The sequence below is a fragment of the Calypte anna genome, chromosome 4B (assembly GCF_003957555.1).
Source record: "Calypte anna isolate BGI_N300 chromosome 4B, bCalAnn1_v1.p, whole genome shotgun sequence".
In the NCBI taxonomy this organism is placed as follows: Eukaryota; Metazoa; Chordata; class Aves; order Apodiformes; family Trochilidae; genus Calypte; species Calypte anna.
Window position 1 is genome coordinate 21,068,774 of NC_044249.1, and position 17,662 is coordinate 21,086,435.

At 44.2% G+C, this 17,662-nt stretch overlaps 1 protein-coding gene across 1 annotated transcript in view; it reads right to left on the reverse strand.

Moving 5' to 3' along the window:
* Positions 1–440: 440 nt before the first annotated feature.
* The window catches only part of DDRGK1 (DDRGK domain containing 1), a 30,610-nt gene continuing 13,388 nt past the window's right edge, over positions 441–17,662 (reverse strand). Inside the window, exons 4-9 of the mRNA XM_030450762.1 lie at positions 16,406–16,507; positions 9,571–9,693; positions 7,470–7,508; positions 4,716–4,772; positions 3,167–3,215; positions 441–1,997 (exon numbers count right to left, since the gene is read on the reverse strand). Coding sequence (XP_030306622.1) covers positions 1,825–1,997; positions 3,167–3,215; positions 4,716–4,772; positions 7,470–7,508; positions 9,571–9,693; positions 16,406–16,507 — 543 coding nt within the window. The 3' untranslated portion in view covers positions 441–1,824. The remainder of the gene's footprint in view (positions 1,998–3,166; positions 3,216–4,715; positions 4,773–7,469; positions 7,509–9,570; positions 9,694–16,405; positions 16,508–17,662) is intronic.

The following is a 17,662-nucleotide window of genomic DNA, read 5'->3' on the forward strand; positions in this document are numbered from 1 at the left end:
CCTGGCACCTCCTCAAAAACTCCAGCTTTCCATCAGCCTTTCTGCCACCTGCCAGTGAATCACAACCAACCCCTCCAAGCTTGGCACAGCCCCCTGAAACTCCAGCAACCTGAGACAAAAATAATGCAGAGCATTTCCAGATAGAGATCTCCTCCCAGCTCAGGTGCAGAAAGGTGGAAAAGGAATTTGCAGCCTCAGTTCTCAGCAGACAACTGACCTGTCCTCAGGTGGCAGAGCAGCTCTGCTGGTGCAGCTGCAGAAGGAAGCAGTGGATGTGGTGGTTTTTGGTACCTTCACAGAAACTGAGTGATTTCAGGGGATTTAATGGAGTACCTCTGGTTTTTGACTGGCACACTGGACACTGTGGCACTGCTGGGTGGCTCCTTTATCTCAAAATCCTTTAAGACAGAAAAAAAAAAAAGATCTCAAACACAAATATCTGCAGTTCTTTCAATGCAGTTTTTATTGGCAGTTTAGGACAGAACCAAAAAACCCCAAAACCAAAACGAAACCAAAACAAAAACACCAAAACATGGAGAAAATAAAATTCTGAACTATTGAGAGACATCACAAGCATCAAATCTCAAGCAATCTTTTTGCTGGCTGTGGTTTGGGCAACACAGTAATAAATCACCCATCTTCCACAGCACTCTGCAGAGCATCACCTTGGGCAGTAGTGATGAGGTTAAAAAGGAAAAGAGGCTTTTAAACATTCTTTCATTGCTCTCTCATCTCAGTGATAACCTGGCTTGTAGTCTACTCAGGTTCTAAGTTTGGAAGTGACAAAGCCAACCCCTCCTGCCCTTCCCACTTATAAAAACCCACACAGATTCTGTTGGTTTCAGAAAGGAGAATTAACAAAGCATCAATTAGGCTATTTAAAAAAAAAAAGAAATGTTCTTATGCAGGAAATATGCTGACCCCTGTAATTAATACATTAAGAATCATTTACTTGTAACATTAATTGCATGATTCAGAGTGCCTGTTTTTTTCTTTTAAACTTTTCTTACTTTTAAAAAAACTTCTGAAACACAAAGGCCACAGGCTGGGGGTGTCTGAGGTCTTCAGACCCACTGAGCTGGCTCTTACTTCAAAGGATGAATCACCAGAGTCTGGTTGGTATCAGCAGAATTGGCCTGCACAATACATGAGGCGAGTCAGCCTTTCCCTAGAGGTGTTTCTGTCTCCTGGCCACAGCAAAATAATGCAGCCAGGCTGCCAGCAAGCCTTTTGCATGACATCAACCAAGAAAAACATATTTATGGAGCAGAAATTCTCTGAAATAACCTCTGGAAGTTCTCACATTTCTAGAGTTTCAGGATGAAGGGACACGCTCGTCGACTTTTCTTTTTTTGCTCTGTCCTTCCAGTGCTGATGGAGAAGACAAGATCTGGCAGCTTCACCCAGCACACCTGGTGTTCTGGGCTCTTTGTGTCATTGCCACAAAGTCCCACAGCTCAGAGCAAACCTGGAGACTTCTGAGTGCAATCAAACCCAACTACATTCGTTACAGACATCAGAATCTGGAAATGATAAAAAGTTTGGGTAGAGTCCCACAGGCCTGGCTGCCAAGATAAAGTCCCTCTGTAGGAACTGCTGATATTCCTGGGGAACAGGTAGATCAGAGTGTTTGAACCCCAAGTCCTTGTCCTATTTTCTATCAGCTCTAACAGGATGAGAGCAGGAACTCTGGATCAGGTTTGCAGCTGATGCTCAAAAAGGAGCAGCCGATCTCCAAGCACCGTGAGCAGATTAAAGGGGATTTTGTTGCTTTCTAATTACAGGGCTTATTCATGAAGAAGTCAAACTCCTGCTGTATTCCTCTCAAGCCACAGTTGGAGCAACAGCTTGGCTGTCAGGCTGGAGGTTGATGAGGGAATTGCTGGCCTGGGCCAGCTCTGTGATGGAGACCCGTCCCCTCTGTTTGATATACTGAGCCACAGCAGCCATCTCCTCGGGAGTGATGTAGATGAATTTCCCTCTGTCATCAATCACACCTAGAGGGGGGAAAAGAAAGGACCTTGAAGTCAGCACTCTGGCTCCCTCTCACTTCCCAACAGACATCACTCACTTCTTTTGGAAGGGCTGTTCAAAGTGCTGAGGCTGCACTTCCTATCTAGGGCAGGCAGAGCAACGTGCTGGCAGTCAGGCTTTTATCTCCTCTCTGCTCTTGGCTCTTTTGAGCACAACTCTGACAAGAGCAGAGTGCTTTGGTGACACTGATTCTGCTCAGCAAAGCACCCCAGTCTCCTGGCCTTGCCTGCACTTGGCTGAGAGCACCACAGGACCTACCTGGGGTTGAGAGTTTTGGTGCTGATGCTCTGAGCCCAGGCAGGTGGGGGAGAAAAGCAGCAGGAGGTGCTTCAGCCCAGCTTCCCCACTCCAATTTACCCTCTAAAAGGGAATTAAGCTCAGTTTTCATATTGCAGTTGCTCCATCAAGAGTAAGAATCATCTCTGTTTTCTCAACACATCCCAGGATCAAATGCAAGGCAGAGAGCTCCCTGGGCTGCCTCTCAGGCCGCAGGCACAGCCAGGACATCTCCTTACACTGTGATTCAGAGCATTTTTAGGTCACTCAAAGGGGCATCCACATGTGCCCACCCAGACAGCTGCTTCCCAGCCATCACCAGAGTATCAGGTGAGTGTTTGCATTGCTACCTTCCCCTGCTTCGTCCTCAGAAAGCTGCTCAGCACTAAACCAGACAGGTTCAGAGCAGGAGTTACCCACATGCTCAGCCTCTGCTTGCATCCCAACTTCAGACTCTGTGAACAAACACTTCAGGGGGCCTGAAGTGTTCTGGTTGCTTCTCTCACACCCTGGCATGCCCCACGTCCTGGCTGTAGCCACAGCACCTTCAGAACAGGCTTGTAAACCACCCCCAAACATCCCTAATTCAGATTTCAGAAGACTGGAAGCTCAGTCAAGGTGCAGGACCTTCTGCTGGTTCCTGAATTCACTCCTCACAGTGCTTTCAACAGCAGTTTCCCAGCAGCTAAAGCAGGGAGGGATGATAGAAATATTTATTAATTGAGTCCTCTGAGGACCTTCTGCAGTTTAAAATGGAAATTACAGTGGAAGGCTCTTCCTACCATAGCAAAGGAGTTTTTCTGCACCACCTATTTTGTCAGCTAAACCCAAGTCCCCTTGGTGTTTTGGCTGTCACCTGTTAGTGTGCCATCTGCCATCAGGTCCTGGATCCTGTTGATTGCATCCTGCTCAGAAGGGAAAAAGGAATCACAAACAGATCAAGAGGAAGGCAAAAAAACCCACTTCACAGTTCAGCTAAACTACAGATGGAGGCTGGTATGAAATTCTTCAGTGCTAAAGACTTCAGGGAAGGAGACACCTCAGTAATTCCACAGAGACAGCTGCAGTGTGGATCCTTTGGTCTTAGGAGGATGAAGTGAGGTTCTGCATGTTGGGGTGTTCAAATAACTACCCCCAAAAGAGATTTTAATTGCCAGGTTAGCTGCTGGTTTGATGGAAGGGGGTTGCTCAGACACATCTTCCCAGGGAAAGGCCACCAAGTTCATTGAGGGATTTCTCCAAGGACCTGGCTACACTCAAGTACATTCCAGAGCTTTTTGTATTATTTTTTTTTTTTTATTCCTGCTCTCTTTAAGAGGAAACCAATTAACCAAGACAAAGAACAAATAATGGGTTTCAATGAACAAATTATGGAATTTCTGGCTGAGCTAACTGTACAGTTACTCCAACCATACAGTTCCACTATATCTCAAGCCAGTACCCAAGCCCTGTTTTTTTGCACAGTTCTGCCTTTCTGGGAGTGCAGAAACAAGTTATAGTTTAGATTTCCACCAGATAAACTCCATTACTGGCTCCCTGCATGCTTAAATGAAGCTCTGGGTCAAGAGGGAGGCAGAGGCACAGCAGCCTGGACTTGCAGCAGTGTCAGCTGCTGTAAAGGGGCACCCCAAGATCAGATGAGGCACAGGATAACTTAAAATGTTTGTCAGACCTGCTCAAACTGAAATCAAGCCACAATTATTCTTCTGAGTCAAACCAGAAAATGCTTAGAGAACAGAAAGAAGACAGAGAGGGGAAAAAAAATAAAGAGATCACACCATGAGCTCATTTTTACAGCCTTACATGGGGCTGTGAGGAGCAATACTCTTAAATAATGCACCAGAAATCTAAATTAGGGTGGTCTGAAAAATGCTTCCTAGAGAGATGGTCAAAACCCCAAGGCTGTCAGTTTTTAAGAGACATTTTGGTCAGCCCTGAAGTGGTCAGGGAGTCGGAGCAGATGATCACTGTGGGTCCCTTCCAACTGCAAGAGTCTTAATTCTTAGAACTCTTAAATGTGCTAAGAATACACAAGCAACTGGAGGAAAAGAAAACAACTTACAGATTGTCTGCAAACATAAAAAACCTTGTCTAATTATGCAGGCAGTGTCTGCATTTCCTCCCAGCTCTGCTTTTGATCCCCAGGTTCTATGAGTTGCTCTATCACCAGTCTGGCAAACACTGCAGGATCCATTTGTTAGCAGCCAGGCTGAGCACTTCCCACTGCAACAACCCTGTAAGCCAACAATTCTTCACTGTGGACACATTTTTAGGGCTCATTTTGCTGAACTTCACTGAAATCCAAGCATTTTCAGTAATGCCCTGGCATGGGCTTTACCCTTATTCACCCAACTTTCTCTCCTGTCCTTTTAAACTCACTGCTTGTACTTGGTGGTGGTACTGACCTGTGTTCTTAAACCCAAATGGGAAGCCAAGTCTTCCAGCTGGATAACCTTTGTTTTCTATGGAAACAAACAAGAGTTAAATGCAGCTGATGAATTGGAAGGTGAGAGTATTTCTTTTTCTTTCAAATTAAAAATCCATTGAATAGACAAAGTAGAACCTGCTGTTCTAATGAACCTTTCCTAGCCAGCACAGCTCATCAAAAAAAAAAAAAAACTCCAAGCCACTTCAACCACTTTTCTCTGTGGAAAGAGCAGATGCTCTGACCCAAATAAATTTGCCAGCATTCATCTTGAACCTTTCCTTAGGAGAACAAGATGAGCAGGAGCACAACAAACAGCCCTGGGTTTGTTCTCCCATCACCTGAGTTTCTCTGCTGTTATCTTTAATTTCCACTGTGCTTTAACAAGATCCCTTTTTGTTTGAGGGATATTTTGAAGTACATTTTTTAATGATCACTGGTATGTATCAGTGCATAGAGAAGAATCCAGACAGTTTGTTTTATTAATGGTATATCTATTAATGCCATAATCACCTTCCTGGGGAAGTATTAAAACCATCAGTGCTGTGCAAATGAACTCCTGCAGGGTGAAGACCTCTGAGAGCAGAGGCAGAAGCAGGAATTGCAAGTTTTAATTCTGCTCCTGAAAGAGCTTCTGAGTGCAGCCCTGCTCAGGCAGCACCACTGGGCACATCTGGTTTTATGCTTCTCTAGAGCTCCAGAAAACTGCAGAGAAAAAAAAAACAACCAGTGCACTCCTCTGGGAGCTACTTGGTTGCTGTTTTCTTGTCTGCAAAAACGTTTTAGTGCCTCATCTGTTTAGGTGCAGTAAAAAGCTGCACTGTTTGTAAGGAATGTGGAAAAGATAAAAACTTCTGAACCATGTTGAGTTAACATTCTGGATTACATTCCTCAGAGCCAGCTATGTACAGCAGCAGGAGCTCCAATTACATTATCAGATGCAATAATTCAAACAATAAATGCATTTGTTTCTGATTCTGAGAGCACATGGAGAGGACACTGAAGAAATCAGAGGGGCTGAAACAGATGAATCTATTTCCATTAATAATATCAGACCAAAAAAAAAATAAAATAAAGCCACACACAGACTTAGTAGTTGTGAAGTTTGATGCAGCCAAGCTAGACAACTGAATACCATGGACTGAACACATGGAATTGGAACCAGTCCATGGAATTCAGTTCTCAGAGCTGGGAACTGCCAAGATTCGTCACATCTTCTTTTAAAAGAACACAGGAGGGAGAGGGGGGGGGGGGAGGTTTGTGTGTGTGCAAAGCCACAGAAACAAGAAAAACAGGATTGAAACCTTCACTGAAAGATATTCACCTCCAATGACCAAGTTTACTGGAACCTTTCCAAGACAGATCCTGCTGTGAATAAGAGCCCAGAGGGTGGGGTAGAATTAGGATGAGCTCCCCCCATAAACACACTGAAATATAATGACATTGTGAGGTCCCAAGCCAACAAATCCCTGCACCACAGGCTCCAGGTTCTAGAGACAGGCTGAAATTTCATCCAGCAACACAGACACACCTCCACATGACTGGATTAATTTGATTTTACTTATGATTCTACTGCTGTCCTCAGCAAGGGATCAAACAGAGCAAGAGCTCCCAGGATTAAGATGTTGTTTTTTTTTTCTTTTTTTTTCCTTAACCTCTGCCCACCTCATTATTAATTTTTTGGAGTGCTCAGAGAGCTGGTTTGTAAGGTGTGTTGGGCAGCTACAGCACTGCTGACTAAAACCATAAGGGTCCCATTAAAATCTGATTATTTAGCTCCAGAGCAGTCAGGTTTATACCTTGAGGACTGGACTCTAAAAAGCAAACACAGAGGACAGTGAGTGCAGCAGAGAGAGGTGTGCTGTGAGGTGGTGACATTGAGCAAACTGAGGTTGAAGTTCTACTAAGAAAGCCCCAAAGGAGGAAAAAAAACCAACAACAAAAAAGAAAAAGCAGAATTTTTGGAAAAAGCAGAATTGGGGAGGTGTCAATTCTTTTGGTGCTTTTGAGAAAAATCCTCTTTGAACAATCCCACGAGGCAAAGCTGGAAAGAAGAGGCTGCATTTTATTTCAAACACCCTTAGGAATGAGGTGAGCTACCTCCAGGCACTTCTACCAGTAAAAGAAGTTACTCAGCAGAAAGGCTAAATTAATTTTTTTTTTTAAATTGCCAATTGCTCTCTTAATTTAGAAGTTTTGCAGCTTAGCATTGCTTCTAGATCTAAGCCAACAGTTTCTGTGAATAGGACAGAAGATGAGGGCTGCACACAATCTATATATTAAGCATACTTCCAAGATTAAAAAAAAAATAATACTAAAACCTGTAAAAGAAAGCAATGCCCCAGTTCTGCAACTCATCTCTGCATAGGAAATCAGGTGTCAAATGCTCTTCTGCATGAGGTTCTCAGCCTGTGCTTAATTTCTCTGCTGTCAAGTAGAAGTGACTAATACAGAACTTTACACATGTGCTTAAACACTCAGCTGAGAGGTTGTGAGTAATCCCTTCCAGCCACACCAGGGCAGAATCAGCCCTTAACCTGTGCCATCCCTTTGAAACCCACCCAAATTTAGTGGCTATTGCTTTGGGGAGTTGGTGAACATGTAAGTAAAGCATGGAGGAAGTCAAGATTCCCCCTTTTTTTTTTTTTTTTTTTTTGCTGCTCAGCTCTTTGATGAAGGTATTTTACACAATTTAGCAAGTATGGAAGGAGGAGAAAGGCCAAGGGCAGCTTACCTTAACATAGTCCAGAAATTCCATCAGGAAGCTGCGAGACTGGGAACAGCAGGAAAAACAAGTGTTAAAGTCAGGAGCATCAGCTGCACTGCAAACTTGCTGACTGCAAATATTATAAAAGTGTTCAGCCTGCACACTTGCCAAGTTTTAACCATACACACTGATTCTGAAAAAAAAAACAACCACATCTAGATGTAATATTAACTAGGAACTCTCTGGCTGTAGGTATTTTTTTTCTAAGGCAGGGAATGTCTCAGTTCCAATTTGCATTTAAATGTTTTCTGAAAGGAAATCTTTAAATCTTTTATCCCTCACATCACACAGACCCCCAGATTACCACATCTGGGGGAGTTTGTGCCTTCTGTTCCATGCACCCAGCCAGGACATTTTGTGCAGAGGTGAAGCAGAGAGATCCAGGAGGCAGAACATGGAGCTGGCCAAGTGCAGAGCCCAGCTGCTCAGCACATGTGGGGGCTCAAAAAGCCCTTTTCAAAGCTATGCACCTGAAACCCGAGGTTTTAATAGAGGCAGCTCAGCTTTCAAAGGCAATGCAAACAACAGGCATTGAAGTTAAGGGGAGATCGAGTTACTCTGCAACCTTGAAAATCAATCAGCCTTAATTAACCACTTAGCTCTGAACTCAGGACTTTTAATTTTCAGCAGGCTGAGGCTCAACAAGACAAGGCAGAGGCAGCTCTTGTAACAGGAGACTGAAATGCTTCGGGATATCACCCACCACAAGGGCACCTTGCCCTTTCTGCAAGGCTGCTGCCTCCAAACAACTCTGAGCCTGGGGTTGCTCCTGAAGAGAACTTTCAAATCCCCTCCTGCCACAGTTCTGTGTCCCCACTCCAACCAAAAATAGCTCAGGTTGAGATCCAGGCATCATCTACTGCCTGCCAAGCTCTTCTGAGTGAGGAGCATCCTTCTCTCTTCCACATAAAGAGAAATTTCTCCTTGCCAGACAGCTGCAGGACCACAGATAATAAACACATTCCAGCTTTAAAGGGGATCTAAAGAGGAATAATTTAATATTTAGGTATAATATGGTCTTTTAACAGGATAGACATCTTTTTTGAAAGAACTTCCAACAGAGTGTGCATTTCCCTGTTCCCTGCACCTCAGGAAATGCCCCACTGCCAGACACAACTTCACTTGGTGTTAATCCTAGCATGAGGCAGGAATTGATCCCAGTGGGAAGGGGTCCATGGGGAGAACTTGGGACTAATGTCAAGCAGCACTGACTCACTACAAGTTCCTCAGCCCAAAGCCACTCTCAAGCACTTGAAGAGGAAAATCCATTCAGTGCCAACAGGATCCCATTAGCAGAGGAGGAAACACACACGTGGCCCTGAGAGAAATACTCACCATGAAATGCAGCTCAAATTTGGCAGCTACAACCCCAGAGCAACTTCAGCATTTGACAGCAATTCACATTAGTCTAGCAGGTTTCCAGCAGACAGAATAAGGTGGGACTTTCTCAAGCTCACTGTGATACTATGACAAGTACCACGTTTCAACCACCATCCCCAGCAGCATCTGCTGGCAGCCACAGGAACTTCAGAGCAGAGTTTGACCTCAAGACCAAATAAAGAGTTTCCCCCAGCACACAACCCACAGGCACGTAGGCTGTGTCCTGGGAATTCTCTTAACAGATGCTTTTTAAGACAAGGGATTGGCTTTTCATTTGATTTCACAGCAGCTCTGCATAGAAAATAAAATAAAACCCAAGCAGTTCCTCTCCCAAGATACATGGGCACTACCAGACTCTGTTTTTAGCCACATGGACAGAGCAAAGCTGATGACACTAAAAGAGTATCTGACTTCCAGGATGAGTTTTATTTTGGTCTTTACAGTAAGGGAGGAAAGAACCTCATTTCCAGAGAGACACATTTGCATTAGTACACCAAGCTGAAGGAGCCTGGATTGAGGAACTGTAGGATTCTCCAGGGAACACTCCAGGTTAACATGTGCCCTTTCCTTAATTTACAAGAAAAAACATTTGGCTGACTCTTGACTTTCAAGTTCATTTCTGAATGCAGTAAGGGCAGCCTGAGCATAACAAGGATCAAGAAAACTGGAGTAGGAACCTCATACATACCTCTTCCTCTGTCATTGATTCTTCAACCCCTTCCTCTTCAACTACAAAACTCTCCTTCAGCTTCAGGTACTCTTCATACTCCCTCTTCTCCTCTTCTTCCTTTGCCTTCCTTTTTTCCTCTTCCTGAATAGAAAAGATGCCAAGTGGTCAGTTTGCTCCTCCCTTGAGTTCTAAGTCAGGTAGCAAGCTCTCCATCTGCAGTTTGGTTTTCCTCAGGGCAGAGAGCAGCTAAAATAAGTCTAAATCCTGCTTTGATGGCCTCATTAATTTCAGAAGCCACCTTTAAGGCAGCAGCCACCCCACATGGCAGTGGAAGCTTGCACAAAATACACCCAGGCTGGCTCTTCACAGCTCTGAGACAGAGGAGAAAACCACTCTTATAAAGCACCCTGATTTCCTTAATTTGCATGGTTATGTTTCCTCTGCCAGGAAGCCCCTGCCCTTCACTGTACTTTGCTGCACCATCCACCAGTTAAATAACTGGTCCCAGTTCTGCTCTGGAAGGCACCAGTGTTCATCAGGTATTTGCAGAGAGCTCTGGTCTGGAACAGAGGTTCAGGTAAAATCTCTTTTTTGATTACATCCAAGCTGGCTGCATGGAAAAATCAAGAACTCCATGAAGTATTTTAGGCACAGAAGACAAGGTATGATTGTACTAAAATAGGTTTGTTTGGTTTTTTACATGTTTGATTGTTAACCAGAACTACAGGCTCTGCTTGGAGTTATTTGCAATATAAATCCTTTCAGTTACCTACTCTGAAAGAAATGGGGAAGCCTTAGAAAAGAAATAATTCATGTCAAGAAAACTCCCAGCTGGACACCAGTGAAATGCTGACACAATGTGGAACAGTCACACATTCCCACAGCAAAACCACAATTAAAAGTTTTGGAATGTGCTAGATTACTTTAAGAAGTTTCAGGTAAGAACAGGTTTTTACTGAACCCCCTGAAATTTTCAGTTTTCCATGATTTATTTTTTTTTTTTAATTTGTTTGGTTCTTCTCCAAAACACATCCCACATGGAACTCCACACAGAAGAACAATGTTTTCTTACCCAAATTTTCTTTTGCAGAGAAATTTCTGTTTGTGCAGCACCTGGCCTGGTGAGGTTCCAGTCTGGTGGCTGTCACATTGCAAAGGTTTGGCTGAAACTTAGGAAATGAATTCTTCAAGTTTCAGGGACAACCTCTGGGCATTCCTTTGCTGTTAGCACAGGAATTGATCTCTTGCAGAACAATTATATTGATTTCTAAATGCTTGCCTGCTTCAGCTCTGACACTAATGTGGTAATTGCTTCCTTTAATGGCTGGAAAGCAAACACTTGTTCCATTACAACAAGGAGAGAAGGGAACTGCTAATTAAGTACATTGAAAAAATGTTCCTATTAAAAAAAAGAGACCAAGTAAGGCCAAACCCAGCAAGGATACCAGGAATGAGGATGGGAAAGTTGTCCTTCAATCAAAACTGAAGAGAAGGTTGGATCAAACTCCTAGAAAGTCAGGAGAAGGAATGCTCCCAACACAGAAATGTGAGAAAACCAGGACCAAAGGGATCTCAAGAATATGTGCAAAGTCCAGTGGGTGGGGTGATGGGGAAACCCCAGCATCCTGGAAATTTGGTAACTGCAGATGCTCACCTTCAGCTGCTTGCCCTTTTTGGGGGGTTTTTTTGGCTTGAGGCAGGTTTGCTTCTCACCCACCCAAAGGTTACCCAAGCTGGGTGTTTGCTACAGTGTCAAGTTTTCTTTTTGATCAGTTTACTCCACTGCATGTAAAAAACAAACTCTCTGACTCCAGCCATCACTTTACTGAAAAAACAAATTAAAAAATGAAACACTCAAACCTTTCTTCACTCTCTCCTCTTTCTGGCTGGATGTCCACCTCCTCATTGCTGGATTGGCTCCATTTACCTCTGCATGCTGGCTTTGAAGTCTTAAAAACCACCTTGCACAGCACAGACCCAAAAGCTACCAGATCCCCATGCAACCTGGGGGTCTCCAGCACTCTGGGAGCCCCTTTCCAACACCCTTACCCATCAGCTCTACTGGATCTGGTCACCACTAACTTCCCAGTGCTCCCAGTCTGTTCTTTCAGTCCTCTCCAGGCTCCCACCTGCCCACTGAGGACATGGATTTGGTGTGAGGCTCCTTTCAGATCATCACCTTCTGTTTGCTTCTCACCTGGATCACAACCATTATTTCCTTGATATCAAAAATATTAATTGTGCCAACTGCACAAAAGCTTAATTATTATTATTTTTTTACAAGTTGAAACCCACAAAGACCTGAAAACTCTTTGACTTACAGCTGGAGGAAGCAGACCTTGACTTTTGGGATCACAACTCTCTCTGCATCCCTGGGATAGTGCTTGAGTAACTGCACTGCCTGGACAGATTCCAGCTGCTGAGAGTTTATCAGGCATCAGTATTTTTAGGAAAGGGTGAGGAACTTTATAATACCATCCAGGAAGAAGTTACTGAACCCCTTTTTCTGGCTTTCATTGCACTAACCCCTTTAAGGTGACACTGAGATTAGGTGATACTGGCCCACAGAGTAAGTGGCTTTTCTGAGAGCTTTGCCTAAGCAGCTTTCCTGGAGAGGAAAGAGCTGGCTGTGAGCTGTGCCAGCCCTCCTCCAAATCAGATAAAGGACCCACTTGCTGACAAACAAATCATTTATAAGCAGCTTATTCCACTGCTAAGTGGAAGAGATCTCATTGCTCATGAGGAATGGCTCAGGCAGCTTCAACCACCCCCTGCTTCCCACCTTTCCTTCTCTGTGGCTGATTCCTTGACATGATCTGGGGTTCAGGGCCCAAAGAAACTCTCCTTGCCTAACATCCAGGTTCCATGCTCTTAGTGCAGGAGCTGCAGGAAGTGAAAAGGGACTTTGCAGGAAATAACTTGGCACAGAGGAGCTGGATCTCTTCCCTGTCAGGGTGCTGAGCCAGAGAAGCTGTGGCTGCCCCATCCCTGGAATTTTGAAGGCCAGGTTGGAGGGAGCTTGGAGCAACCTGGGCTGGTGGGAGGTGTCTCTGCCCATGGATAATCTTTAAGGTCCCTGCCAACCAAAAAACCTGGAATTCTATGATTTCTAGGACTCCCTCCCCACTCCCCCACTGTTCAAACATAAGCCAAATACTTCTAGAAAGTCAGAATGAATGTTTTTACCAGTCCTCATCCCCTCAGAAGTCGAGCTGAGTGAGTTTCCTGCAAGCTTTTCAACTTCTACTTCCTCAGGAGAAATTAATTTTCAGCAAAGTGTACACAGTGGAAAACTGATGCTTAAACTGAGCCTTCCATCAGCTCCCAGAAACACCCTGCTTATTTACAAACAGTGGCTATAAATGCCAAAAAGCTCTGCTGGGAGGCACTCAGACCTTGATGTTCATGTTACACACAATAAAATAACACAACCATCAACATTTTACAACTTGGTGCATGGTCTCACATGAACAAATACCAAATCAAAGAGCCCAAAACTTGAGGGTCTTGGCTGTCAAAAGCTTCAACAGGACCTTTGGGTTGATTCTGGTTGATTCTCCATTTTTACAGCTCTTAAGATCCAGACCATTTTTATTTAGGTACTTAAATGCAAAACTGAAAGCCCAAACCAGTTTGCCTTAGTCTGGAAACTTGGAGCACAAAGAATATCTGAGCAATACAGAACTTGTTTGAACCTAACAGGGACAAACTCCAGGAGGTCCCACTCCTGCTGGGACTTTTTATCTCAAAACACTTAAAAGTTTCCTTGCTAGAAGACTGGTAGTGTCTCTCCTTTGTCAAACTGCTTCAAGAGCAGTGAATTTAGCAGCAGCAAACTCTGTTCTCACATGTAAAGAGTGATGGCTGTGAGCCCTGCACCTGCCCAGTCATCTCCATTAGCAAGGCACAGCTAAGCAGAGGGGGTAAAATCCACAAAAATCCCTGTGCACAGGACAAAAAAACCCAAGAAAAAACTCTTGGGAAAGCAATCTGATGTCTTGCAGCATCAGAGGAAGTTGGCTCTTATTGACAGGCTGTTGGTTGGTAAACCATCTCACCACTAAAAAACTCCCAAGAGAGAGAAGGGAAATCCCCAGGGCTGAGGCAAATGCCAATTAAAAAGGAGCTTCCTCACATGCAGAGCCAATCAGGTCACCAGAACACTGGAAAGGAAACTTGAATGTAAAAATACATTTAACTGGGTTGCAACACTGGAGCCAAGGGGTGACCACATTTTATTTATATGTGCATACAAATAGAACCAGGGGGTTATTTCTCTCAAGAATGGGGAAGATTTGGGCCCCTTGAAGGTATAATTTCCATTTGTTGTCTGGAGTTGGCCAAAAATGTTAGCACAGTGTTGGTAACACTTCTTGGGAGAGACTGAAATAAAGGTTCTACTGAATTTTAGCTAAAAAAGCTGGTTCTGCTTGTTTGGAGATTTGCCACTGTCACTGCACCAGCAAAAAGATTCTGATGGAAAAGGAAAAAAAAAAAAGCTATTTTATGACTGCAATATTTCTCAAGGCAAACTTTAGTGATAAACTCCTAATTTTCTTTTGTCTTTGGGGATTGTAGAAACTACAGAAATGTCACTAATCAAACTGCCTCCAAAAATCACACCAGCTACCCTCTGGTTTTTATCTCATGAGCCTTCTATTGAGGAAAAGAAAAGAAGAGAGAGTTCAGAAAATGCAGAATTCAGGGGGTGGGATAACCCCAGAGGTAAATGTTCATCCTACAAAGTATTTCATGGGTGCAATCTGCATGTGAAATGTATGGAGAGAAAAAAAAAAATTAAATTGCTTTATCCTGCTTCATGCTCTCAACAGAGAACAGGAAAAACTGTCTTTCCTCTTTTAAAATGTTATGAGCAACACACCCCAGTTTAACACAATTAAATTGAAGATAATTAAAATAAATCTGCTCACTACAAACCCCAGACACAAATCTCCATGAATATCTAAGTAGCCCAGAAAGTTCCAGCTGAAAGCTGGGGTTTGGGCTCCCCCCCAGACAGCAATTATTGAGCCCAGGATTGTGCAGAACACCTCAGTTTTCCAGAAACATGTTGCAAAGCTACCAGAAAAGTTGTTCCAGCTCCAGAGAGAGCATGAGGCTTTTTTCCTAGCTCTTAGCCAGCAGCACTGATGCCCAGAATACACAAAACAGCTTTGAAAGAAGCTTGCCCTGGTGAAAATATTCAACAAAAGCTTTTCAACTGCACAGGACCTGTTTTTCTGGTGGGTTTTTTTTTTTTCCTGACACACACTTTTGGATGGGTGGTTTAGAAATCTTGCATTGTGAAGCACATGTAAATTTGTGTCATGAGAAACACACAGGGTAATTTTACAGAACTGCTGCAAAATCACCTGCAGGTGACTTTCTGCCCAGCTGGTTCCAGCTGTCAGGCAGGCAGCACTACAGAGCAGAAAGGAAAAGGGACCCAGGGAGGGTGGGAAATCTCCATCAGGAGACTCAAAGCTTGGCTGCTCAAGGTCCTGAGCTCTAGAGGGACATGGTGTGAGTGAGACTGATCAGTCTCTAAAGGTCCCTTCCAACCAATGTTCTCTTGTGATCATAGAATGGGCTGGGTTGGAAGGGAGCTCAGAGATCATCAAGTCCAACCCTTGATCCACTCCCACTGCAGTTCCCAGCCCATGGCACTCAGTGCCACATCCAGGCTCTTTGGAAAGATCTCCAGACACGGAGAATCCACTACTTCCCTGGGCAGCCCATTCCAATGCCTGATCACCCTCTCCAGAAAGAAATTCTTTCTCATCTCCAACCTAAACCTCCCCTGGCACAACTTGAGACCCTGCCCTCTTGTCTTGCTGAGAGTTGCCTGGGAAAAGAGCCCAACCCCCCCCTGGCTCCAACCTCCTTTCAGGGAGTTGGAGAGAGTGATGAGGTCTCCCCTGAGCCTCCTCTTCTCCAGCCTCAACACCCCCAGCTCCCTCAGCCCTTCCTCACAGCAATTCTGCTGGATCCCTTCACAGCCTCCTTGCTCTTCTCTGGACCTGCTCCAGCACCTCAAGCTCCTTCCTGAGGGGCTGAGGGGCCCAGAACTGGACACAGGACTCAAGCTGTGGCCTCACCAGGGCTGAGCACAGGGGCAGAATCCCTTCCCTGGACCTGCTGGCCACGCTGTTCCTGAGCCAGCCCAGGATGCCATTGGCCTTCTTGGCCACCTGGGCACACTGCTGGCTCCTCTTCAGCTTCCTGGCAATCCAGACTCCCAGGTCCCTTTCTGCCACTCTGTGCCCAGCCTGGAGCTCCCCATGGGGTTGTTGTGGCCAAAGTGCAGGACCCAGCACTTGGAATGTTGAACCTCATCCCCTTGGGATCAGCCCAACTCTCCAGTCTGTCCAGGTCCCTCTGCAGAGCCCTCCTGCCTTCCAGCTGATCCATGCTCCCCCCAGCTTAGTGATAACCAAACTTGGCCTCCAAAATTTCTCTTGCAACTAGGTCCAACCCATTTACCTGCTCTTCCTGATGGGCCAAACTTTATCAGCAACATTTGTTAAGGTTTTAACAAATCAACCCATCTCTCACTATAGCACACAGCAGCAGCAGATCCACCACCAGGAGATGGTTTCCTTTTGTTCCAGACTCCAATGTGTGGGGGGATGTTTGCTGCTACATGGGATGTTTGGAGCAGTTTTCACTTTGGGGGAGCAAAGGTGGGATCCGTTGTTGTAATTCAAACAAAAATCAAGCAACAAAACCCCAAAGTTAAACCATAGGCAGCAGGAGTGGAAGGCAAAGGGAGTTCTGCTGATCACAGAACTCACAAAGGAGCTGTCTCAAAGGCAAGCTCAGAATTTCCATGTGGAAATCCAACCAATCCCACCTGTCGTTCCTCCTCCAGGCGCAGCCTCTCCTCTTCTTTCCTCCTTTCCTCCTCTCTTTTTGACTCAAGTTTTTTCCGTTCTTCTCGTTCTGCTTCTTCAGCCTAAAATAAAAAAAAAGAGACCAAACTACTATGCAAGCCAAACCTTACTCCTCCTGAATGCACATTCCTTTAAAACATTTCATATTGTCATTGTGATTCCATGGTGGGGCTTCTTCTGAGCTTCCCAGGTGAGAAATAAAGCAGTAAAGAGAATAAAAAAAAAGTTATTATCATTTAACTCCCCCTTCCTCCCCTCTGCAGCATCCTAAACACTGTGATAAGTTTAGAAATCCCCCTTCTCACTTGTATTATCTTCATGTGTGCATCTGAGCTGATTGCTGGAGTGATATTAGGTGATGGCATTCCCTTTCTCCTCACTGAAAATTTAGTTAGAAAGGACTCTAAGGAGAGGAGGGAAGAGGAGAGGGGAATGTAAACTCTGTAAAACCAAGCACATTCAAGTTTATCATCAATCTGGGCAGAAACTCTTTAAGAAAAGAGTACTGGTCTCTTAAAATCATCTTATTTGTTTTTAAAACAATCTCGTAAAGAGATTGTTGCAAAATGAGGGAAAAAAAGGCTTTTAGTGCATTGTTCAGAGATCTGAAGTTGTTCTGCAATCCCTTCAGTATACTTCAATTTGAAAAGATATTAAAAGAATAAGCAGAAGCCATTCAAACTGTGGATTTGTGGCTTTGAATGCTTCAGCAAAAAAAGACCTGAGGAATTTATCTGTCTGTGTGGGAAAATAAAAATCAGCATGTTTTGAAATGAAAATAGAAAAAAGATTCTTCACCAACTGATGCTTATCTGGCTTCATTCAACTTAGCTCAGATTTTCCACAGGAAAAAAAAAAAAGGGTCTCATTAAATAGAATGAATATGAAAAGTAGTAACAAAATGGTTAAAGCTTGCAGGGAGAAAGGGATCTTTATATAAACATAATATTCAAGTTTATTCCCAACTGCCCAAGCTCCAGGGCATATCACTAAGAAACTGGATTTAAACCTCAGGTGACAGCAAAATGCTCCAGATGGGATTTCACTGCCCTTGTCTGGATCATTTACAGATTAGAAATGTGAAGTTTCATAAGCTCTGTTATTCTGTAAAACATGGGAAGTCCTCTGTGCACTCCAACCTCTGTTTTGCAAAGGTTGCTTGAGTTCTACTTGTAACCCCACGTTCCAAATCACAGAACAATACAGAGCTTTTGCAA